The sequence below is a fragment of the Megalobrama amblycephala genome, linkage group LG22 (assembly GCF_018812025.1).
Source record: "Megalobrama amblycephala isolate DHTTF-2021 linkage group LG22, ASM1881202v1, whole genome shotgun sequence".
NCBI lineage: Eukaryota > Metazoa > Chordata > Actinopteri > Cypriniformes > Xenocyprididae > Megalobrama > Megalobrama amblycephala.
Window position 1 is genome coordinate 20366217 of NC_063065.1, and position 26594 is coordinate 20392810.

General features: G+C 34.3%; 3 protein-coding genes across 6 annotated transcripts in view; all 3 read left to right on the top strand.

The window, feature by feature from the left end:
• Nucleotides 1–220: 220 nt before the first annotated feature.
• eloca (elongin C paralog a) lies at nt 221–2212 on the top strand. 3 transcript variants are annotated; one of them, XM_048173936.1, is made up of 4 exons: nt 221–239; nt 1272–1299; nt 1531–1674; nt 1797–2212. In XM_048173936.1, exons 2-4 carry the CDS (start codon nt 1296–1298, stop codon nt 1985–1987), a joined length of 339 nt encoding a protein of 112 aa, XP_048029893.1. In that variant the 5' UTR covers nt 221–239; nt 1272–1295; the 3' UTR covers nt 1988–2212. The 3 variants fall into 3 exon arrangements, with proteins under 3 accessions (XP_048029893.1, XP_048029892.1, XP_048029891.1); XM_048173935.1 differs by lacking the exon at nt 221–239 and adding an exon at nt 663–791; XM_048173934.1 differs by lacking the exon at nt 221–239 and adding an exon at nt 677–791 and having other exon boundaries at nt 1528–1674.
• Nucleotides 2213–4566: 2354 nt separating this feature from the next.
• ube2wb (ubiquitin conjugating enzyme E2 Wb) lies at nt 4567–23448 on the top strand. The gene is made up of 6 exons (XM_048173933.1): nt 4567–4712; nt 5809–5900; nt 14674–14776; nt 17060–17215; nt 21132–21207; nt 21323–23448. The coding sequence occupies exons 1-6, from the start codon at nt 4698–4700 to the stop codon at nt 21334–21336; spliced, it is 456 nt and encodes a 151-aa protein (XP_048029890.1). The 5' UTR covers nt 4567–4697; the 3' UTR covers nt 21337–23448.
• Nucleotides 23449–24602: 1154 nt separating this feature from the next.
• The window catches only part of stau2 (staufen double-stranded RNA binding protein 2), a 181068-nt gene continuing 179076 nt past the window's right edge, over nt 24603–26594 (top strand). For both annotated transcript variants that reach the window (XM_048175528.1, XM_048175529.1), the window contains exon 1: nt 24603–24758. The gene's annotated coding sequence lies outside the window, so the exon portion shown is untranslated. The remainder of the gene's footprint in view (nt 24759–26594) is intronic.

The window sequence follows — 26594 nt, forward strand, 5'->3', positions numbered from 1 at the left end:
CCATGAAATTTTAAGGTTTTCTTGGTTCATTCCATGTTTTACAGGCAACCTCTCTCATGCTAATTCAGTTTAGCACAGCTGGTTTTAAATTAATCTGGTTTATCTTCATTCAGGACTCCATAGTCCAGGTTTTAGTAATCTGTACCATTTTTTAGGCCACGATTAACTATTCTAGATTAAGGCCTACTCCTGGCTTAATTTAAACCCTGTCTGGGAAACTGCCCCTATAACCAATAATAGTAAGTATTGTAGGAGAAACCGTATCTAAATGTATTATTTATATAGACTTTATATTAGGCCTTTTAATAGAAATGTTAGTAGCTGATTCTGTTTCTAGTACAGCACAATTTGCACCATCTGCTGGCCATTTTTGCTATAAGCTGTTAGATGTCATTGACCTATAATATAAAATATCCGTTTTCATTTGGATGGTATTGTTTTTATGTAAATGTTCAGGAAAATTCAATGCCATGTTTTGTTTTTGACCTTTGCTTCTCAAGGTACTTACAAATTAACTAACTCCGCAGTGTGTGTTTGGACTTTTCTGAGCTTACCTTTGTTAGAATTACTTGTATCAATATATTAACATTACACAATCATTTCAACTTATTTTAATACATTTGTAATGTTTCTGAAGATTAATCTCCTGTATGTCTAATTAAACATTGGTGGTGCATTACATTCACCAAAGTTGGGGGACTTTTAATTATGAGCCACATTTTTGAACCGGAAGTATTCAGTTTCATCCAGCGCCTGTGTTTCTCAACTTGTTTTACTGTTTTAAATTCGTGGTAAGTGTGACAAATGTACATTTATTATCCACAATATAGATTTGTATATAATATTATTAATTGATCCCCTCAGAAAAGAAACGATACGATATTGCGATTTATCGTTTTCAAAATTATTTGTAAAAAATCTGTTATTTACGTTACTGTTGAGACCGTAACAGTGTTCTTCTATGAGACTGATTTAGAAACAATAAGAACAAATATGAAATTACCAAGTACAGCAAAAAGACAATAATTACACAAACTAGTCAATATTTTTGGAGGACTTTTTGGACTTTTGGGAGGAGGTTTTGCTTACTATTTACGCGTCAATATGTAAAAAAAAATACTGGATTCAGCCTCGTCATCATATAATATCTCACAATTTTGTGTTTATTTCTAAGCTTTCTATTTCTCCTTTTCATATGCTGACTCATAATAATTTCTCTTTTTTCCTATGCAATACACCATAAGCCTAATGTTTTGTTCTGTTGTTTGCAGGAATAATACAGTGCCTGTGAAACAATGGGTTTGTATTGGAATTTTACTTATTTGCAAATAGGAAATTGTAACATCTCAATTAGCTTGCGTGCTATTTGCAGATGATTTTAATGATTGGAACCTCATCACATTATTATTTATCCTTATTCTTGTCCAAATTATCTGTTCTGGTAAATTTGCTCATATGCATTGGTCTGTTTAGCTTCCATTTGCATGCATCTTTTTCACCTAAAAAATTTCAAATAACATTTTCCAGCAGATGTTGAAGAGAGGACTTATGGCGGTTGTGAGGGCCCAGATGCCATGTATGTAAAGCTGATCTCTTCAGATGGGCATGAGTTTATTGTGAAGCGAGAGCATGCGTTAACCTCTGGCACAATCAAGGCTATGCTGAGTGGACCTGGTGAGTATGAAACTTGTTCAAAGTGTTGCAATTATTTATTGTGGATTTTTGCCATCACTCAAATTGTTTATGATATTTGAATAGGAGGAAGAAGCTCTAACAATTTGCATGTTTACTTTAAGGTCAGTTTGCTGAAAATGAAACCAATGAGGTGAACTTCCGGGAGATCCCGTCTCATGTTCTCTCCAAAGTTTGCATGTATTTCACCTATAAGGTGCGCTACACTAACAGCTCAACAGAAATCCCAGAATTCCCCATTGCTCCTGAGATTGCCTTGGAACTGCTCATGGCTGCAAACTTCCTAGACTGTTAGATAGGAATGGAGAATGTGTTATACTGTGACTGTCATTTGTTTGCCATATAGTGTGTATTTATAAATGTTTTGCTCTGATACTTTTTTTTTTGGTTATGTTGTACTTTGAAATGTCTAGATAATTTGTATTGTATGCAGTGTTTTAAATGTCTTACAATCATTTTGCAGTTGTCCTAGTCTATATACAGTATGGATGAACCAAATATAACACTGTCACATCTCTCACTGTCTTTGTGTTTTGCCTGGTTTAATATTTACAGCAGAAAAGAATACACAAAATGGCTTGCATTTTTTTGTAAGACATAGTGAACACAGGGTGAAGGAGAGATCATTTTATATTTATATATATACTGTAAGTTATGGCATGATTGTCACATTAAAAGGATTGCGATTAAAAAAAAAAAAAAAAAAAGATGCGTCACCCAAAAATAAAAGAATGTTGAAAGTCGTTCCAAACCCAGATTACTGGCTTTATATAGACTTTATATTTATTCAAACATTTAAAAAAGTATTTATTTAAATGTATTATTAATAATATTAATTAATAATTAATGAATAATTTAAAAGATACTTCACCAGAAAATAAAATCTATTTCTTAAAAGTTGTTCCAAGACCATGGCTTTTTTCTGTGACTAATAAAATAAACACTAATATGTATTAAAACAAATAGATATTTATTCATTATAACTATTCAAAATAAATAAATATTAATAATTAAAAAGAATACTTCACCCTGAAAATAAAATAAAAAAAATATTTTGAAAGTTGTTTTAAAAAGTGACCTTCTTTGTTCTGTGGCAGAATAATGAAATCATAGACATTTATATAGGGTTGCCAACTTCTGGAAAGGAAAATAAGGGACAATCGTGGTTCTTTATAGGAAAATAAGGGACAATCGTGGTTCTTTATAGGAAAATAAGGGACACTCAAAATATTTGTACTGTACCACACAGTGTATGTCATTTCAGTATCTGCAGTTAAGTATGTGTTTAAAAGATGTATAAAAGGTTTTTTTTGTGTGACATAAACACATTTGGGTAATTTTGTGTAAAAACAACCACAATTTCAGAAACTTTACCTGCTCAAATTTTTGATTTTTTTCTTTCTTTTCTTTCTTTCTTTCTTTTTTTTTTGTTTTGTTTTTGTTTTTTGTTTTGAAGAAAGACAAACATAAATGATGAAGAAAGCCAAAATATTAAATGTAATTGATGTATATTTACTGAGTAATCCACTATTTTGTAGAGGGGGGTCAGAATTACAATTTTCACCTAAGATTTGGAGTCAGATTTCAGGGGGGTAAAATGACTTTAGAACAGCTTTTTTATTTTTACACAAAGATTGGTTGGCCAGTTAGTTAAATCTGTTGACTTTAGCCATCTTTGTTGCATTATATGCCAACAGTTCAAAAATGGCAAAAGCACTTCTTGTGTTTTCGCCCAAAGTTTGCATTTCTGTAACTCATATTACAGATATCTTAATACCCTTTTCGAATCTAATTCTTAATAAACTTTTCTATTTTTATGGCCCAATATGTTTAATTTCCAGAGATTGGGATATCACTGTGCCTTCAGGAGTAAACTGGTACACGTTTTCAATGGTCACACATTTTTCTGAAGAACAAATTATGTTGAAACTAGAAATGTATCTCATTTTTTTCTATCAACAATTGAACATTCCTGTCTGAGTGCCATAAATAGGATGTGGAAGTTTGTGTGCCTGTAATTCTAAAAGTATTACAAATATCTCAATATCCATCTATATTCTCATTCCTAATAAACTTTTCTTTTGTAATCTTCATTTTAAAGGCCCTGTAATATAGTTCAATCCCATAGATATAATGTGGCTCTGTGTTCAAAATGTTGAATTTTACCCATTTTCTATAGCTATACCAACGGATATTAAACATAAACCTCTATTCAAAACCATAAACTTAAAAAATTGTCAGGAAGATAGGCCTATTGATGGCATAAAATTTGAAAGCATAATAAATTAACATCTTTGAAATTTCAGCCAATAAAGCTTTTTTTTTTTTTTTTTAAACATTGACACTTAAAAGTTTGAACTAAATGTTGTTGCAACCATGTATCAATAAATGAAAATGCATATTTTTTAAATAAAGAGAACTTAGAGAATTAGATGGGCTGCTTTTGGTGCTTGAGACGTATGTTAGGTCCAATAGTAGCCTATAGGCTACAAGTTAGGCTTCTTAAATGAGCGTAACAAGTTTTTTTCTCTATTTAACAACATTAGCAATAGTGAAAGACCTTTTTGATCACGTCTTCTTCAGGGAGACTGCATGTTTTCTTCGGAACGGTTGGCAACCCTACATTTATATAATAGATTTTATTCAAAATAATAGATTTATATTAATTATAGCTATTCATAATAAATAAATAAATAGTTATTAATTAATTAATAATTAAAAAGAATACTTCAACCGACAATAAAATATCTGTTGTCTATCTTGAAAGTCGTTCGAAACCCATGTGACTTCTTTCTTCTGTGACAGAATAACGAAATAATAATTATGTATTACTTATTATCACTACGATTAATTAACAGTTAACTAGTATTAGAGAATATAGCGCACTGAGGTCGATTTCGGACTATCAGCGCGTGTTATCAGAACGCAGAAGCGCTCGTGTGTCACGTGACGGTGACGTCAGTCGCCCTGCGTTACTGTGCGCCACTGATGCAGGGGGATCCATCATGGCGTCGATGCAGGTAAGATCACAGCTGACATCTAGCCCTGTTTAATCTATCAATCACTTCTTGATCCGGTGTCGAGTGTGTCGTCTCTGATAGTGTAAATAATGTTTTTTGGATACGCCTAATAAGGGGATCGAATATTGCTGTGTTATTTCTGAAATCATAACTTGTCCTCCTCGCTGCTCCTGAGCTGTCAGGGTGAGAATTATCGGTGCTTTAAAAGCAACAGCTGGCGAGCAGGACTCACATAAACTACTGATTTACCGCAAACACAGTAAATGTAACGAGTAGAATCAACGCGTTTTTGCTAGAAGTATCATGAGTTTCCTATTTGAATTGCTTGAAATCATTATATCAGTATGTCTACTTAATTTTCTCAAGCTATGCAAGGTTGTTTGTGACTGTGCAGGACATACGAAGTTATATTTTTATTCAACTTGACTTAATATTATTATGTTTTATGTTGAATAAGAATAGTGGCAATGACAGAATATAGGCAATGTTTGTTGCCATACAGTTCACAGTGTTTATGTATTCAAATTAATGTAAAATTCAGGGGTGAATACAGATTAAAAATGTAAGCTATAATAGTTTTTTTGAATATTATATTGAGATGTTGCAATGCTCGAATAGTAAAAAATATGTCTCATGTGACTTAAATTGATTAATGTTTAATCTGAAGAGCTGTTTCTGACTGACATATTCCAGAGATTAAGGGACTTTAATGCCAAGGACACTGTATCCTTTGCATATTCCTAAAAAAATTATGTATATATGTACATGTGTGTATACGTGTACGTGTGTGTGTGTGTATATATGTATATGTGTGTGTGTGTGTGTGTGTGTGTGTGTGTGTCTGTGTGTACACACACACACACACACACACACACACACACACATATATATATGTGTGTATATGTATGTGTGTGTGTGTATATATATATATATGTATATATATATGTATATATATATATATGTATGTATGTATATATATATATATATATATGTATATATAATATTCTATACACACACACACACAAACAAACACATGAGCTCTAGATTATTTTCTTTTCCTTTCTTTGTTCAATACTTTCCCTCTATTTCTCAACAGAAAAGGTTACAGAAAGAACTGCTAGCCTTGCAGAATGATCCACCCCCTGGAATGACCCTAAATGAGAAGAGCGTACAGAACACCATCACACAGTAAGACTGACACTTCCCGACTCTTTGTTTAATCTTATACCCATGTGTGTGATCGCTGTGTACTTATTAACAGTCTAGCTTTCTCCTGCCGTCCTGTATCAGGGATTGTCACATTTAAAAGTGCAATATGACTCATTTCATTAGATGTTAGCCATACTGCTATTGTTGTCATGTCAGGCCTGGAAAACTCTCAAACATTTCCCATTTGGTATCTTTTGTAAGGCTGCTCTGCTCGATGTATAGTATGTCTGCTCCGACTAATCAAAAATTAAAGCTTGAGAGGGTAGTATTGCCGTAACAAACCTTACTGACCTCTTTTTGGCCTGTGCATGCGGTCATATCCGTGTCTAGAAATATATAGCAGTCTTTTGAGAAAAACTGTCACAAGACCAAAAAAGGTACATCACAATGTTCCAGAAAGGATTACTTATCTGAATCTTAATATAACCAGTCTTGTGCTCAGTGCTGCATCTGTCTTCATATATGTTTATATCTTTCTGTGCAGAAGTAATGAGAATAAATGATTGACATAATTACTTGGTTTCAGAAAGCTAAACATTGCCAGCCTTGTCAGTAATGTTTTCATTTATGTAACTCTGGTTGGTATTGTGGGAATGCAATGTAATGTGGGTTAGCCTAGCATATTTATTCAGCTTTGTAATGCTTGGTGCGTATCTTATCAAAGAAACGTCAAGTATGAGCTATCAGTTTAGAAGCTTGCAGAACGTGTTTGTCCTGACTAATTGTTCTAATTGTATTCATTGTTGTCCTACAAGTTTTTTGGAGGAGGTTCTCTGTGATGTAGATTTGACAGAGGGCAGTTGTGATAGGTTGAAACAAGCCCAACCAAATCCAGCTTGGTTTTTGCATTTGAACAGTATTACCTGTTGCGATTTTATTGATAACTTGTCTCATCATGGTTGTTCGATATAATTGCAAATATTTGAATGGTTTTTTGAATGGGTTTTTGCTAAATCGCCTGAAATAAGGTCTGTGGTTAACAAAGCCTCTAAATATATTATAACCCGCTTGTGATTATTATTATTATTTTTTAAACCTTTATTGTGTCTTAAAAACGGCGGTTGCTAACAAGTTGCTAAAAGGGACTACTTCCGGCAGGGACTTTAGACGTCATCGTGACAAACAGGACATTTGGACAGCATTTCTCACGAAAAAGTGGATAAGTATTCATACACAGCGCAGATCATAATCAGCGATAATAAAGTTGTTTTTTAAATAAAGTTTTGAGGAAGCTTGGTGGTGGTGACGTTGATCCGCGACCGTGACCATTTATAGCCTACTGTCAGCTTTTTATATCTGACGACTTTATTTAGGCTTCAAAATGTATAAATGTTGTGTTAATTTGTAAAGATTATCTTGATAGACAAAACGTGTAAGTGTCATAACCCTTTGTTAAACACAGAGCTTATTTTTTGCAATTTTCCAAAAGTCTAATGGAAAAATGCATAGGCTTTCGATCGAGGGAACCCGTGCACCGCTAACTTCCGGGTTGGCCTACAAAAACACGTCATCCCTGAGGTAACCTATCCGCTCCCTAGTTCAGTAGTCAGGGCGCTGATCAGGGAGTCAGCCATTATAAGGGCTGTATCAATCGCAAAATCCTTCCAGTGGAACGTTGTCTTCCTAAAAAAAAAGTCCCGCAATGCATCGCAAAAAACAAGGGGGCATCAGTGCTCACAATGCTCCCTTACTGGAAATGACCACATTTCCAGAGCGCGAAACATAAAACGCACGAGCCAGTTCAATGAATATGACACACAATAGAAGATTTATTGGAAAGAACAGGAATTCTGAAGGACGCCAGGTTTATTCTTGCCTATTCCTGGGGAATCCCGTTCTTTGACCACCAAACATTCATTGCGCTATTTAGTTAGTCAGCTTGCTGACGATTGTGGAATTTCGGTCAAATACATGCTATTTTCACTGTGTATAAACATACAATTTGCTTCAAATGGTTATTCATAATGACAAGACAAGGCAATGTCGCTGTTGTGGAAAAAACTAATAAAGAATAAGTCTTACCAGTCACAGCAGAAATCGTTCTCCCCTCTTCCATTTTTAAAGTTTATGGCACGCCCTGTTTGGAAACTCAAGTATAAAAATTATCTTAGAGTTTCCTAGTAGTAAATACAACTTGAGAGTGGGCTCATGTCCAGTTTCTAACTAGGAAATATTTCCTTTGCATTAAAACCCCTTAGTCTAAAGAATATTCCAGAATATATCAATCAGAAATGGCTCTTCAAATTAAAGGTGCCATCGAATTGAAAATTGAATTTACCTCGGTATAGTTGAATAACAAGTTCAGTACATGGAAATGACATACAGTGAGTCTCAAACTCCATTGTTTCCTCCTTCTTATATAAATCTCATTTGTTTAAAAGACCTCCGAAGAACAGGCGAATCTCAACATAACACCGACTGTTACGTAACAGTCGGGATCATTAATATGTACTCCCCCAATATTTGCATATGCCAGCCCATGATCGAGGCATTACACAAGGGCAGCCAGTATTAACGTCTGGATCTGTGCACAGCTGAATCATCAGACTAGGTAAGCAAGCAAGGACAATAGCGAAAAATGGCAGATGGAGCGATAATAACTGACATGATCCATGATATTTTTAGTGATATTTGTAAATTGTCTTTCTAAATGTTTCGTTAGCATGTTGCTAATGTACTGTTAAATGTGGTTAAAGTTACCATCATTTGTTACTGTATTCACGGAGACAAGAGCCTTCGCTATTTTCATTTTTAAACACTTGCAGTCTGTATAATTCATAAACACAACTTCATTCTTTATAAATCTCTCCAACAGTGTGTAATGTTAGCTTTAGCCACAGAGCATACTATCAAACTCATTCAGAATCAAATGTAAACATCCAAATAAATACCATACTTACGCGATTAGACATGCTGCATGATAAACACTTTGTAAAGATCCATTTTGAGGGTTATATTAGCTGTGTGAACTTTGTTTATGCAATGATAGACTCGAGAGCTCAGGAGGGGGCGGAGAGCGCGAGCAATTAAAGGGGCCGCAGCCTGAATCGGTGGATTTCTAATTATGCCTCAAAATAGGCAGTTAAAAAAATTCATTAAAAAAAATCTATGGGGTATTTTGAGCTGCAACTTCACAGACACATTCAGGGGACACCTTAGATTTATATTACATCTTGTAAAAAAACGTTCGATGGCACCTTTAAACATTAATCAAGTTAAATCATATGAGACACATTATTACTTAGCATTGGAATATCTCGGTACAATTTTCAGAAATATATACAGTCAAACCAAAAATGATTCAGACATTTTTGATATATTTTTACTAGTGGGTGCAGGACACTATAGTTCATTTATGTAAGTGAGGATAGCAAAATAAATTAACTGTGACATATTATACCCAAAAATTCTTCATACAGTGGACTACCAGTAAAATTGCTAAACATTTGGAGCCAAAAATTATTTAGACACTTTGATCTGACCATGTTTTGCTAATTACGATTATTTTTTTCTGACACAGTTTAACTCTGAGATCTTGTCATATTTTATTACCCTTTTAAACTATAGTGAATAAACTGTAATAATGAATGAAATGTTCAAGGTGTCTGAATACATTTTGGTTTGACTGTACATGTAGGCAGCATTAGTTTGAAGTGCTAATATAAAGCACATTTCATGTTTAAGACAACATGAATTGCTTATCCAGCAGCAGCTCAATTTGTGTCCTTCGTTATTTTATAGATGTGTTTGCAACATCAAACTACATTGATATAAACAATATTGTCCAATCCTAGGGGGTAAACTTGGACTTGAAATTATGTTCCACACACAGAGAAGTTCCAGACGTGCAGTGGTTACAATAACACTGTCTTTGTATTTGTAATGGAAAGACCTGCACTGAAAATTTTCGGTACAATTACACCCCTATCTATATTACCATCTTCTCTCATGTGAAGTAATAATGTTCCATTCGAACTAAGGCCGAAATGTGAGCTGCTGTGCCGACACAGCACTCATGGTCCAGGAATATTTCCGCTTCGCCTTCAGAATGTTCTCACTCTTCTGAAAACAAACTGCTTCTGTAGATATATGATAATGCTGTGGCAGGAAAATGACATTGTGGATGTCACTTTATCTGACTCTGGTATGTTGAAAGAGTTTTTTGTTTTCAGTTGGTCTGACATTGATATTGCAAATTAAAATGTGTGCTTCTTTTTAATTAACGTGTGATTCATTAATTAAGTATGGTTAAATCTGTTATTGCATTAAATTGATCAAAAGTGACAGTACATTTTTTTATAATGTTACAAAAGTGCTGTTCTTTTAATCCTTCTATTATGAAAGAATCTTTAAGAAAAAGTATCACAGTTTTTACAAAAATATTAAGGGATCATGTGACACGGAAGCCTGGAGTTAACAGCTATTGAAAGTTTGACAGCTTTGCCATCACAGGAATAAATAACTTTTTAAAAGGTGAAATATATGTTTTAATTTGTAATAATATTTCACTTGATTTAAAAACATGCAGCCTTGGTGAGCATAAGAGAAAACATTAGAAAAATCGTACCAACCCCAAACTTTTGAACGGTAGTGTGTTTTTGGTGCTGTCGTTTAAAATTATTGCCTGACATTGTGTTTATGTTCCATACATTTTTTGTTCCTTAGTAATTTTTTTTTTTACCTTACATTGCCTTTTCCTTTACTTTCGCCTCATCATTTTACATATGTTTGTAATCACAGAGGAATAACTTTAGAGGTGGGAAATTAAAGATATAGAGCATTTGAATTGTTCAGCCATAAGCAAATTTAGTTTTGTTTTAGGCTACCATGTCAACGTGAGAAATTATCTCATTATATAATGTGGTGCATTTTTGCTCCCAAAAACTGAAGTTCATTTATTTAACCAAATGTATGTCGCCCTCTGTGCCAGATGTTTCCTCCAGTGATATCAGGCATTCTATGTCAGTAATCTCGGTGCAAAATGCTTTAGAATTAGTGAAGGACACACATGAGCACATAGTGACGCATACCAGTGAGTCCGATGTGTTGAGTCAGGAAAATCACCTTTAGTTCTCTGTCCATTCTCACTCTCACTTTATTTTTGCTAGAAAATGAAGGCTTGTCAGATTGCTTTCTTAGTTTATGGTTGTCATAATGACTGAAAATTGACCAGATTATCCCAGAGCACTTGGGTCAAGGATTTTCTGCTAGAAAAAAACCATCATCTGTTTGACCTCTGACATAGTGCTGCTTCCCTTATTGTTTAGTTCTGGATATTTAATGGTTGTGTTGTCTTTGATTGCTCATAATCTTGCTACTTGTTACCTGTCTCTCTCCTCATTTTTAAAGGGTTCACCCAAAAATGAAAATTATGTCATTAATGACTCAACCTCATGTCGTTCCAAACCCATAAGACCTCCGTTCATCTTCAGAACACAGTTTAAGATATTTTAGATTTAGTCCAAGAGCTTTCTGTCCCTCCATTGAAAATGTATGTACGGTATACTGTCCATGTCCAGAAAGGTAATAAAAACATCATCAAAGTAGTCCATGTGACCCTTTCCATTGAATTGATTCCATTGAATCCTTTCATCTGTCAGCGTTGGTAATGCACTTTTACGTCGTCATTTTTGGCGATTAGGACATCCGCGACATGCACACTTACGCGCCATTTTAAAAAATATAGCAATACCAAAATACAAACAATGTAGAATAGCTTGAATACAGCGTCTCCCTCAGACTGTAAACGAAGCTCGGGCGCACCAGATAACATGTCAGCAGCGTCACTGCGGAGTCGTGAACCCAGATTGACAACAGACCTGGAAGAGAAGACAATGCTGAATAAAGTCGTAGTTTTTGTTATTTTTGGACCAAAATGTATTTTCAATGCTTCAAAATCTTCTAACTAACCCACTGATGTCACATGGACTACTTTGATGATGTTTTTATTACCTTTCTGGACATGGACAGTCTACCGTACATACATTTTCAATGGAGGGACAGAAAGCTCTCGGACTAAATCTGAAAAATATCTTAAACTGTGTTGCGAAGATGAACGAAGGTCTTACGGGTTTGGAACGACATGAGGGCGAGTCATTAAAGACATAATTTTCATTTTTGGGAGAACTAACCCTTTAATTCTCTAGTTATTTTATGGCTGAAGTGAAACACTCTGCTGGCTGGCAGTTAGGGCTGCACAATATTGCGATATGCGAGAAAAATGCGATTTGCAATAACTTGTTAAATAATGCAATATTCGATATGTGATACGATAATGCTTTAAGTGGTGTAAAATCAATTTAAATTATATTTAAATCTATTTAAAAACTGCAAATGCTATAACATTATATATATAAATATATATAAAAAATATAAGTAAATGTGTGTGTGTGTGTATATATATATATATATATATATATATATATATATATATATATATATATATATATATATATATATATATATATATATATATATATATATATATATATATAAAAATAAATGTGTGTAAATGTATGTATATATATGTGTGTGTGTGTGTGTGTGTGTGTGTGTTTTCTAAAAGTGAACAGCAGTGATTTAGCATTTAGCATTTAATCATTTTAATATCAATGTAAACAAACACAAAAGCTATTTAAATACCAACAACTCTTTGCTCAACTTGGTAATATATAGTTATATCAACCTGAAAACGTAACATCAAGAACATCCAGGTAAACAAAAATACTTGAAACTAGGGGTGGAAGATGTTATTTTTGTAACTTTAATTTATCTTCATTATTAAAAATAAGAACAAAGAGGCAAATTATGAACAATAGGACAAATACAATAAAACAAAGATACAAATGAAATACAGCGCTTTAAGTTTTTCATGTAGGCCTACATTAGATCTATTGAACAGTAGCATTCAAGCAAGAAACAATGCAGAAACTGAATGATCAAATATAAAAATAAAACACTGCATAGTCTTCACATGATTTAAATATACATTGATTCATATTAAAGGTGCCCTAGAATTAAAAATTGAATTTACCTTGGCATAGTTAAATAACAAGAGTTCAGTACATGGAAATGACATACAGTGAGTCTCAAACACCATTGTTTCTTCCTTCTTATATAAATCTCATTTGTTTAAAAGACCTCTGAAGAACAGGCAAATCTCAACATAACACCGACTGTTACGTAACAGTCGGGCTCATTAATATGTACGCCCCCAATATTTGCATATTCCAGCTCATGCTCAAGGCATTACACAAGGGCAGCCAGTAACGTCTGGATCTGTGCACAGATGAATCAACAGACTAGGTAAGCAAGCTAGAACAATAGCGAAAAATGGCAGATGGAGCAATAATAACTGACATGATCCATGATAACATGATATTTTTAGTGATATTTGTAAATTGTCTTTCTAAATGTTTCGTTAGCATGTTGCTAATGTACTGTTAAATGTGGTTAAAGTTACCATTGTTTCTTACTGTATTCACGGAGACAAGAGCCGTCGCTATTTTCATTATTAAACACTTGCAGTCTGTATAATTCATAAACACAACTTCATTCTTTATAAATCTCTCCAACAGTGTAGCATTAGCCGTTAGCCACGGATCACAGCCTCAAATTCATTCAGAATCAAATGTAAACATCCAAATAAATACCATACTAACGCGATTAGACATGCTGCATGACGAACACTTTGTAAAGATCCATTTTGAGGGTTATATTAGCTGTGTGAACTTTGTTTATGCAATGATAGTCGAGAGCTCAGGAGGGGGCGGAGAGCGCAAGCAATTAAAGGAGCCGCGCAGCCTGAATCGGCGCATTTCTAATTATGCCCCAAAATAGGCAGTTAAAAAATTAATAAAAAAAAATCTATGGGGTATTTTGAGCTGAAACTTCACAGACACATTCAGGGGACACCTTAGACTTATATTACATCTTGTAAAAAAAACTTTCGATGGCACCTTTAAAGCTACAAATGTTATTCAGTCAATAGTAGTGAGTGATTTTCTCTTTTTCTTTTGTTGTTTGACAGACAGCAACTCCACCCCTACAATCCCACACGAAATCTGAGATCTGGTGATAAGAGAATTCTCTCTGTCCCCAGATTGCGATTAAAGCATAAAGGTGATAGAGCCTTTGCTATTGCTGGCCCCAGGCTGTGGAACAGTCTCCCGGCCTCTATCAGATCAGCACAGTCTCTAACTATTTTTAAATCTTCTCTTAAAACTTACTTTTTTTCCCTTTAGCTTTTAGTGTCTGGTGTGAATGTATGGTTTCGCTTTGTACTTTTTTTTTTTTTTTTTTTTTCCCTTTCGCTTTGTTCAGCACTTTGGTCAGCCATGCTTGCTGTTTTTAAATGTGCTACATATAATAGATGTACACCCATCCTGTTTCTCTCCTAACTGTTTTATGTTTTACTTTTACTTAAGACATAACTGATTGTGTTTACATGAATACTTGCCAAGACAGTGTGTATTTGACCATTCGAGTAACTGTTGCCAATTTTTTGAAGTACCCTATCAAAATCATTCAGATATCGCAAGCCATTGCAAAATGCATATCGTGATATGTACATTTGTAATATTTAAATAATTTTGATATATCGTGCAGCCCTACTGGCAGTAGAGTAGTCCTATTTTTTTTTTCTCAATAGTTTACTTTGTTGCTAATATGTATGTAACTTTTGCATAGTATAAGAGCCCATTTAGTCAACCCAAATGTTTAATTATTAATATCTTTCTGTTTCTCTTTACAGATGGATTGTGGATATGGAAGGAGCCTCTGGTACTCTTTATGAAGGGGAGAAATTTCAGCTTCTATTTAAATTTAGTAGTCGTTATCCCTTTGACTCACCTCAGGTAAGTCTAAATATTATTTATTAACTATTTTAAATTATGTAGTGTAATGTATATATTTTTTGCAGTATATATTTTTTTATTGGCAATATTTATAGGAATGAGTAATTTTCATTCATTTCATTTTTCATAGTTTATTAACATTTTTATGATAGTTGTTATGTGCTTGTCATTTAATAGTTTTGTTTAAAATATTTCTAAATAGTTTATTTATGTTTTATTTCAGTTTTAGTTGTTATTTGTAATATTTCAACAAACTTATTTCAATACGTTGCCAAGGCAATATTTAAAAATCTTCATTTCGTTTTTTTTTAATCTAATATTTGTATTTTATTTTATTTCAACTTTATTTCAGTTAACAAAAAAGTTTTTAATAGTTGTAGCTTAGTTTTACATAACTAACACTTTCTGCCATGGTTTTCTGTGTATCATTTTATTATGTTTCTGTATGTAGTCAGAGACCGATCATACAAGTGTGATTGCTCATGGAAGCATTAACTTTTCCTCCATTTTCTTACACTCAACTACAGTTACTCACAGTACACGGATCACATGTACACCACTGTCTGTGCTGTTCTTGGTAGTTGCCGCTCATTTACATAAAATCTAACTTTGTGCATTGCTGGACTGACTTTAAAGTTTATTTGTAGTAGCTAAACGAAAATTAAAGGGTCAACTAGAGTCTGTTTTACACCTACAACAGTAAAAAATAGGAACAATCTGCACAAGGGCATTTTGAGCTTGTAGACTGTGGGTTTAAAGGCCACATTTGAGGGGATTAGCTACGATCTTATTTTACATATCAGTCCCACTATAAATAACAGACCAGTATAGACCAAATTAGATAAACAAGCTTTTAGAGTTGAGAACTGCATGACCGTATGGAGTTGAGACTTACAAGTGACAGAAATGCTGTTGATGGTTTAGAGCTGATACAAAGTGTAAATGGAGCAAAGGTAAGTGTATGCCTTAGTATATATTCTTAGCCAACTGTTTTTTAAATGTGATAAAGGTGGGCAGCACTTAAGATTAAAAGTGACTGATGAACAACCTTATTGTTGCTGAAGTGACCCTAGCAGAGTTTGTGTGCATTAAGTGCTTTTAATCGAAAGTGAGACACTGGCTGTATTATGATCGTGAGTGCTCTATTCTTTTCCTCATGTAAGTCCGGATCTGGCGCCGGCTTCTCATTCAGCCGTCTGTCTCTGTCTCTACCTCCTAATCTAGCGGCCTCATGCCAATTGTGAGGACTAAGCACTGGCTTATGATTTAAAGGGATAGTTCACCCCAAAATTAACGTTCTGTCATCATTTACTTGCCCTTGTGTTGTTTTAAATCCAAATGATTTTCTTTGTTTTGTGGAACACAAAAGGAGAAGTTTTGAAGAATGTCCATGCTGCTCTTTTCCATACAGTGAAGTGAATGGGGACTGAAGCTCTCAAGCTCTGAAAATGACAAAGAGCACCACAAAAGCATCATAAAATTAGTCTGTTCAGTGTTAGTCAGTTCAGTGTTAATTCAGTTTAGTTCAATAACTTGTCGCTGTTGAAAAATTTGTCAGTTATGAAACAAAGTCGAATCAGGTACAATGCATCTCTGCAGAAAACAGTGGTGTCATCATCGTTCAAGTGTCGTTCAGATAGTAACCATTTATTTTTATTGTGTTGAAAAGAGCAGCTTGGAGCAAGCACTACGGAAGAGGATTAGGAGCAAGCAATAATAAAAAAATAAAACCATCTCGAGATTAAAGTTGTTAAATTTCGAGAAAAATGTTGAGATAAAATGTTGAGAATAAACTCGTTAAATTATGAGAAAAATCGTTAAATTACGAGAAAAAAGTCAAGATAAAATGTTGAGAATAAACTCGTTAAATTACGAGAAAAAACTCGTTAAATTTTAAGAAAAAAGTCAAGATAATATGTTGAGAATAAACTCGTTAAATTACGAGAAAAATCATTAAATTTCGAGAAAAAAGTCAAGATAAAATGTTGAGAATAAAGTCATTAAATTACAAGAACAAATTCGTTAAAGTATGAGAAAAATGTTGTTAAATTTCGAGGAAAAAAGTCGAGATAAAATGTTGAGAATAAATTCATTAAATTATGAGAAAAAACATGAAATTTAATGAGTTTTTTTCTCGTAATTTAACAACTTTAATGTCGAGATGGTTTTATTTTTTTATTATTGCTTGGCCCTAATCCTCTTCCGTAAAGCACACATGGTCATATAGTGTATCATATTGAAATGTGAACAAATATACTATTTGTTTATGTTGTGTTTTGACAGGTAATGTTCACAGGAGACAATATACCTGTCCATCCCCACGTTTATAGCAATGGCCACATCTGCCTGTCCATCTTAACGGAGGATTGGTCACCAGCTCTTTCGGTGCAGTCTGTTTGTCTTAGCATTATTAGCATGCTGTCTAGCTGCAAAGAGAAGGTAAGTGTCTCATGTCGCAATGCAGTAGTTTTCTTGATAAATTGACATTTTTTTGGGTTTAAAACCACGGTTCTCCCACAGTTATGCAAAAAGTTAACTGCTGCAGTCCATTTAAAAAAAAAAAATTAATTTGAATGAAAGAAATCTGCTTGAATGAATGATTCAATGACTCACTCATAAAAACTTTACTTTTAATTACTGAATCAGCTGCTGCATTCGAAATCGCATACTGTATAGTAGGTACTACATTTGGTTTGAAACTTACTTCGCAACCATTCAAAAAAAGTATGTTCTATATGGTATGAATGGGCCTCATTCATGAAACTTATGAGTATATATGGAGTAGTTTGCGCATAAAAATGGACCTTCCCGAAAACTCTCCTCCGGATTCAAAAACACTTCGTAAACATCAGATTTGATAGTTAAATGTGAATATGTTAATGAATTCCAGTCATTCGTAATTAGGAGTGCACGTGCACGTTCATTCACAATTAGCATAATCCCCACTTATGAATTACAACTACGCAAATTACGTGCCCTATTCGAGAATGGATCGATCTATCAAAAAGCTTTTGAGAACATTTTGCAGTCATGGTCTGAAGATGATCTGGTTCAATTTTCATGATAATCAGAGCAACGGCCTAGGAGGAGTTCGAAAAAGTAGGTTTTTCGGAAAAATCAAAATGGCGGGAAAATTTTCATGACGGAAAATGACGTCATATAGTGCAATCGAAGGAGGCGCGTAAAAATGGAACTTCCCGTAAACTCTCCTCCGGATTCAAAAACACTTCGTAAACATCAGATTTGATAGTTAAATGTGAATATGTTAATGAATTCCAATCATTCGTAATTAGGGCGCGCGTGCACGTTCATTCACAATTAGCATAATCCCCATTTATGAATTACAACTACGCAAATTACGTGTCCAGGAACGCTATGAAATCTTCCGGACTCCCTTCTCACGTTTGGCTCCAGTATATTGCATAAATGCAAAAGAGACTAATAGGCCATATGTCTAACAATAAATCTTCAATTAAAGGTGCTAAAGAGGATGTTTTGTTTTATACATTTTTGCAATATTACTTGAAACTGTCTTTACTAACTGATAAAAGACTATTTATTAGGTGCACTGAAAGTAATAATATTAATATACATCATCTGTGCACGAGGTAGGACCTTAAAAACATCAGCCAATCGTTTACCCGATCATCGCATAAACGATTGGCCCTCTGGCTTGTCAATCACTGCCGTGACGTTCCTTGTGAGAGACATGCGCGGCTGTGCTCTCTAGTAACTTTCCACACTCCACAGGCGCCGCATGCAATGTTTTTGTCAGGAGACAGGAGTAACAACTGCAGATTATGAGTTACCTGCGGTGAGTCCGACATAATGAATCCAAAAAACACGACACAGCGAATGCTGGTGGTAAACACTCATGTTCCAATACTCGTGCACGAGTTTTGGGAGGCGTTCCTTTGAAATGCTCTCACGCATATGCTCATTTCAAAAACTCAGTAACAGTCTTTGGATTCTCAGTCGACGAAAAAATCCTCTCTATCACCTTTAACGTGTGTTAATTGCCAGCTGAAAAAAAAATGCCTAGTGCTCTTCTGAAAATGGCCAGCTGGGGGCCCTTGAGAGCGCTTTGGAGGCGCAGTGTTTTTTCCAGCTGAGACGCTTTGGTTGCTATGATGATACGGAATATGCCAGGCAGTAGTGTGTTACTAGTATCTCATTATGTAGAATATTACTGCATATAAAAATGCAGTAACCAGCAATAATAACTTCTCCATTGTTGTTCAGTCATTGTACAAGTGGGATGATTGGTCAGTATAATATTTGTCCCACCCCTCCTCCACTGTGATTGGTCGGCTGGGTAAAAATTGACAGTGACGAGCGCTGCGTTGAACTCTTGGCTACAAAAAACAAACAAACAAACAAAAAACCACATGGCAAACAAACTCGTGAAATATTATTATGGTAGGCTGCAAAGTGCATCAGAATGCAGTGTCATCAGTTTGCCTAAAAGAACACAGAACATTCGAAAGTTTCTACACACCATTTACATGTGGTAGGGGGCAGGTGTCAATTTCTTTCATACCTACTGACATTTTGAAATTGGAACTTTTTCATGAATCCAAAAATTTACGTCAAAACGACTTATGAACGATTTACTCAATTTGTGCTTGTGTTTCATGAATGAGGCTCATTGTGTGTAGTATGAATGAATTTCAGACATACCATGTCCGCCATGTTGTCACTGTCATGTGACCTACGGTGTCAGTTGCATTGCATCACCTCCTTTCACAAATCTTCTCCCGTGGCCTCATGGGATGGTAAAATGTCCATTGACTGTGCACTACTACCGGAAGTAGTAGGTCATCTGAGTACTTTTCGCCTACTGTTTTATAAATACTATGAATTTGGATATACTGCTCGGCCCACATACTGTTTTTCACCTTCTAGTATGGAAGTAGGCATATTCAGATGCAGCAAGCTTTTTTGAATGAATCACTTGAATGAGTGATTCAATGACAAATACATGTTTTAACTTGTCGCCACCTACTGGTGTAATTGTGTATTTGATACAATCTTTATTTGAAGCATCTTTGAAGTTACTTTCAAAAGGTGATTTACTCTATTTTGATCACTACTGTAGACATCAGTGTTTAATTTGAATTATTGTAATACACAAATAATGATACTGTGTGGTTGAAAAGACTGTTTGTGAAGCTGTTTCATACCTATGCATGACAACTGCTCTCTCTGGCTCAGCGGCAGCGTGAACACAGATATGAATGTTCTGCTGTAATTGTACTCATCAAAGGTTTAATAGCCGTAACAGAATCATTGTCATTAAGGAATAAGATCATGTGGGTGTTTAAATCGAGATTGTGATCTTTTAACGATTAATCTTGCAGCTCTAATGTATACTATCTAAAATATTGTATTTGGTTATTGTATCTGTTACAGTGCAGATGAATATGTAAATATGGCACGTTTAGGTTCTAATATGGGACATATTAGACAGATATGTTTGTTCATTAGTTACAATAGTAAGACATTAACCGCATCACACAGCCATATCTGGTGCCTCTCTGAATCAATGGCTTACTAATTATAGTACTTGCTTAAATGTGTCTTAACGCTGACTTTTTATAATTGACAGTTTATACAACCTTAGAGACAGGAGAGGAAAACAATCAATCCTTAAGTGTTTATAATCTGTTCTATTTACAACCACCTATTCAAACATGAATGACATTTTCTTGGCAAAATGTAAATCCCCCCCCGCCTCCGCCAAAAAAAGTGTAATAAATTTGCATGGATTTTTGCGAGCATTGTCTCCGGAAACTAGTTTTATATATGTAGTATATACACTACCGTTCAAGAGTTTGGGGTCAGATTTATTTTTTTCTTTTTTCTTTTTTCTTTTTTTTGTTGAAAGAAATTGGTACATTTATTCAGCAAGGATGCATTAAATTGATTAAAAGTGACAGTAAAGACATTTATAAAGTTTTACATTTCAAATAAATAGTAGCACAAGTGTTTTCAACATTGATAATAATCAGAAATGCAGCAAATTAGCAAATTATAATCATTTCTGAAGGATCATGTGACACTGAAGACTGGAGTAATGATGCTGAAAATCCAGCTTTGGGGAATAAATAAAATTTTTAAATATATTGAAATATAAAAGTTATTTTAAACTGTTAAAAATATATTACAATATTACTGTTTTTACTGCATTTTTGATAAAATAAATGCCGCTTTGGTGAGCATAAGAGAATTCTTTCAAAAATATTTTAAAAAGCATGTTGTTCCCAAACTTTTGAATGGTAGTTTATATAAAAATATATATTTATTATAATTATTAATATTTTGTTTTAATTCATTTATACTTTTTTCTTTACAGAGGCGGCCACCTGATAACTCCTTTTATGTACGGACATGTAATAAAAATCCAAAGAAGACAAAATGGTGGTATCATGGTAAGAACTAATGTTTTAGTTGGAAATAGATGAACCCATTTAAAACACCTTTGTATTGTATTTATTTAATGTAAATATATTTAAATGTATTTAAAATATGCCCTTTTTTTCACAGATGACACCTGTTAATATGAACTTTCTAGAACTCCCGGAGGGAAGAAGTCCTACTGACCTATAAAAGCACTTTTTTAAATCATATGGTCTCTGAACTTTAACCTTGGACTCAAACTCAAGCATGGACTCAGACCACAAACATGGGAGATGATGTCAGCTGTGTTACCGGTAACCAGTTGGATGCATGTTTGGGGGGAAAAAAAACCAGATGAAGAAAGGAAATAAATTTGAAAGAGAATGGAAACGGACCCATCATCTATTTGGTGTGGAGAAATGTAGATTTATCCAGGAAGAATTAATTCTTTTTGTAGTGAGATTGCTTTGTCTTGGACCACACACACACACGTTCCTGTTCTTTTTTGTCATTGGTATGTTTTAGGGTCCATGTGTCTCGTGCAATAACAAGGATGGGTGCGTAACAGGGCCAATAATGAGAAATCCAAATCATATTGTTGAAATCCAAAACAAATCTGGAAAAGATTGTAGTGTCCCTTTGCTTATCTTTCCTCTTATTCCTACTGAAATTTATATGCACTGTGAAATGATTTAAGAAAAGAAGAGTTCATTGCAGTTCTACTGATGGTGCGCCACTTCAGGGGGTAAAATTCGGATGCTTCACTGTAAATAGTTTAATTTAAGAACGGTACAGTTTTATCTGATTCATCGCCAGTTCTGATATCACAACAAATGGTGTTTTCATTGTCTGTTATGCTTGTTCAGATTATATTTGCTCTGTATGAGCATTAAAACCAACCTTGACCATCCATGGACTCATATTTACCTCTACCAAGTCGTATGGGATGGAACCAGTGTTCTACGTAGTTTTGGCATTGAAGCGAAGCTAGGTAACCCAATATATTGAATGTTGGCAACAAAGTTCCGTCTTGTTCTATCTTATTTGTATAAAATGTTTTGTATTGAGATGTCAGCTCAAATCTCTTTAAACTATTCCATTTTAAATGTTTTCTTCCTTGATTGCTTTCACATTATTATTTTTTTTTTTTGGTCATGCTTTTACTTTTTTTTTTTGGTACAAGTAATGAAAAAAGTTGAAGAATGGCAGTATGTTTGGGAATGTATGTCTTATTTAATTCTGGGTACTTGTTTTATTCTCTGTAACCTCAGATGGTTTGGAAGTTATTGTGGTTTGTATATTCTCAAGATGTTGATTATCCTGGTCATACTTGTCTGGCTCAGGTAATTTTTTCAAGGAAGACAAAAAAAAAATCACAAATATTCCTGAATATTTTCCATTCGATTGTATTTTCTCCTAAAGGACTGTTACATAGTTAAAAAAAATTGATGCATTTAACTCTTAAAAGTGAAATTACTTAACTAAACTGGCAGCATGGTCTATATGTAGATAGACAAATGATTTATTCAGAGCACATATTTGATAATGTTTGGATCCTGCACTTTTTCCACAATTAAATTATTTTATTTCTCCAAAAATGAGTGTTACTAGGGTCAAAGATTATCAGTAGTTTGGCCTTTGTTATCTGTAATAATAATAACAAAAAAAAAAAAAAAAACCTCTGTCCACAACAGTTATATATGTTTGATGTACGATATCTGATTGGTAATGTTTGATTTCACACTGTTGATTAACTTAATACACTCCAAAGATGTATTTTTTAGCCATTTATTCAGAAATACTTGAATATTCCAAACCTGGTTGGCTTGTCTTCTTTTCCATTTTCTGTGGTACTTCCAAGTGAATGTGTTGGTGTAGAAAAAAATGGAGATGGCCATGACTCTTCCCTCTGCACACAATATCAGGATACTTTGTGTTACACATGTAATTGTCCTTACTACTGAAAGAAAATGTTTGACAACAGGGCTAAACTTGAATGTGTGATTGGCATTTGAGAATTAAATTGGTGTTATATTGGACACCTGTCATCATTTGAAAGGAAGTTAATAAGTGTATATGGTTAAGTAGACTTGGGTATCTCTGAACAGTTTTTTTGTTTGTTTGTTTGTTTAATGAAGGGTTCTAATTAAATTTTGGTTTGCAAGTTATAAGAGGTGATAGTTATTTTTCTTATTCTTTCTTTGAGTTTTTTTGGTATGTACAAATTATGTAAGTTGTGCCTGTTAATTTAAAAATAAAAATACAGGTTTTGAGTGAGTCTTTATCATTTACACACTACATAACCACAGTTGTTCACTTTTATATTTATATAATTTTAATTATTTTTTATTTGAATGGTATCAATGTTTCCACCAAAGCGTTAAAGGGTTAGTTCACCCAAAAATGAAAATAATGTAATTTATTACTCACCCTTATGTCGTTCCACACCCGTAAGACCTTCGTTAATCTTCGGAACACAAATTAAGATATTTTAGTTGAAATCCGATAGCTCAGTGAGGCCTGCATAGCCAGCAATGACATGTCCTCTCTCAAGATCCATTAATGTACTAAAAACATATTTAAATCAGTTCATGTGAGTACAGTCGTTCAATATTAATATTAGAAAGCGACAAGAATACTTTTGGTGCGCCAAAAAACAACAACAAAATAACGACTTATAGTGATGGCCGATTTCAAAACACTGCTTCATTAAACTTTGGAGCGTTACGAATCTTTTGTGTCGAATCATGATTCTGATCGCGTGTCAAACCGCCAAACTGCTGAAATCACGTGACTTTGGCGCGCCGAACTTCTGATTCGTAACGCTCCGAAACTTCATGAAGCAGTGTTTTGAAAGCAGGAAAAAAACTTTTTTTCAACATCAATAACAATAATTGTTTCTTGAGCCCCAAATCGGCATAAGAATGATTTCTGAAGGATCATGTGACACTGAAGACTGGCGTAATAATGCTGAAAATTCAACTTTGTCATCACATGAATAAATTATATTTTAAAATATATTAAAATAAAACAATTATTTTAAATTGTAATATTATTTCAGAATATTTCTCTTTTTATTGTATGTTTGATTAAATAAATGCAGCTTTGGTGAGCATAAAGGGTTTCTTGAATTTTATATAGGCTATTAAATACATTGCATATTATATTAAGACCCTGTTATATTTAACATTCATTGTATGGTATATGTAACATGTATATAAATATAATATAATATAGCGTATTAAACACGTTTTTAAAAAGTCATAAAGTGTGTTATTTAAATGTACAGAGCATTAATTCATCCCTAGTCAGTATCAGGAAGCCGGACTGTACCATCTGTGCGACAGGAGAGGGGTGCACTCTTTTCGCTGTCCTCAAAGAACTAATTACAAAATTGACCAAAACTGTGCTAATTATGAACTTAAGCACACACCATTCATCAAACAGTGCCTTGCCGTCGTCATAGTGGACTATTTCTGGAAAAAAACGTGTTGCTCATATGTTGGTTCAGTCCTGGTACCATCAGTTCTCTTTAGTGTTTGCCAATGTTGGAGGTGTAACTGGGGTCTGGCCCTGGACGAAGGTAAACAATTATTATTAAACGCGTTGTGGTTTGAAGTAGCGATGACTTCAGGATTGCTCTTGAAACTGCGCTCTGTCGTTTGGTTGTTTAGCGGCAGCTCAGACGGTGTGCATCGATGAGATGTGAGGGGTATTTAGTCGTTCAGCCATGATGTCTGCACATTCCCAGCTGAGTTCAGACCGGTGGCCTGTGTGCTGGAAAGGAAGGTTGTGTTTCAAAACCCAGATTAGGGGTTTGAGACACAGTCCTAGCCTAGTTTATGTTAATGTTTAAGGGAATGTAACATATCGTAGTCTTGTTAATCATAACAGACCTTAGAAAATGACACCCTCAGTGAGTGCATAGTCAACTGGGAAGAGAGTGACCTCACTTTTGAGAGTCAGCTTTACAAAGAAAGCTGTCTTCTCATCCTCTGCTCTAATAATGCCCAGGATGGATCCTAGTAGTCGAATGTCACTCCACTGGCTTGATGCTGACTTGCTTCCAGTCCGTCATTTGTCACACTTGGTTTGTTTGTTTAAGGATGGATGTCTTGCACTGATTACATTTGATGTAATTATTGTAGTGTGAAGCTGTATAGTACGTTTTGGAAATATACAGGGATTTTAAAAGGGTTATTTCCAGGTACAGAAAAGCCCATGGAAGTTATAAAAATAGTAAACATTATTGTAAAAGACATTGACATTTACTTGGTAAATATGTTTTCTTGGCTCACCTCTAAAATGGCTAGAATTTGGTCTTTTCATTCATTCCGTTTTTTCATTTTCGTTATTATCATTTTCATTCATCATTGTTTCTGGAGCTGATAGTATATCCATCACATTTTCCCCCAAATACAGCAGTGTTATTTTAGTATTATTTATATACTATTAGTATTTATTCAGATTTTTTTTTAAATTAGTCTTTATTTTTATATTTTCAGTTGGCATTTTAATATGTTTTAGTTTAAATTTAGTTTAATTTTAGTTTAAAGGGATAGTTCAAATTGTTTCAAACCTGTCTGAATTGCTTTCTTCTTCTAAACACAAAAGAAGATATTTTGAATTATATTATGTCTTATATTATTATTATTAAATTTCAGCAAACCAAACAGTTGATGGGCCCCAATTACTTCCGGTCACTGTGATTTTTGCCAAGTAAGACATGTTCCTGGATCAACATATTTTGTTGATCCTGGAACAACATTCCTGTCCGAAAATTTAGTCTTAAAGGAACACTAGGCTCATTTTAGGCTCATTTTCCAGCTCCCCTAGAGTTAAACAGTTGAGTTTTACCGTTTTTTTTTATCCATTCAGCCGATCTCCGGGTCTGGCGGTACCACTTTTAGCATAGCTTAGCATAGTTCATTGAATCTGATTAGACCGTTAGCATCTCGCTCAAAATTAACTAAAGAGTTTCAATATTTTTCCTATTTAAAACTTGACTCTTCTGTAGTTACATCGTGTACTAAGGCTGACGGAAAATGAAAAGTTGCGATTTTCTAGGCTGATATGGCTAGGAACTATACTCTCATTCTGGCGTAATAATCAAGGAACTTTGCTGCCGTACCATAGGTGCAGCAGGCGCAATGATATTATGCAGCGATGTAACTACAGAAGAGTCAAGTTTTAAATAGGAACAATATCGAAACTCTTTGGTCATTTTTGAGCGAGATGCTAACGGTCTAATCAGATTCAATGAACTATGCTAAGCTATGCTAAAAGTGGTACCGCCAGACCCGGAGATCGGCTGAATGGATTAAAAAAACGGTAAAACTCAACTGTTTAACTCTAGGGGAGTTGGAAAATGAGCCTATTTTCAAAAAAAGTGGAGTGTTCCTTTAACCCTATTTCTACC

Bases quoted from the DNA above. Each gene is read 5' to 3' on its own strand.
- eloca (XM_048173934.1), top strand. The intron at 1,675-1,796 runs GTGAGTATGAAA...GTTTACTTTAAG, and splicing joins GGCTATGCTGAGTGGACCTG to GTCAGTTTGCTGAAAATGAA.
- ube2wb (XM_048173933.1), top strand. The intron at 14,777-17,059 runs GTAAGTCTAAAT...GTGTTTTGACAG, and splicing joins ATCCCTTTGACTCACCTCAG to GTAATGTTCACAGGAGACAA. The intron at 17,216-21,131 runs GTAAGTGTCTCA...TTTTCTTTACAG, and splicing joins TGTCTAGCTGCAAAGAGAAG to AGGCGGCCACCTGATAACTC.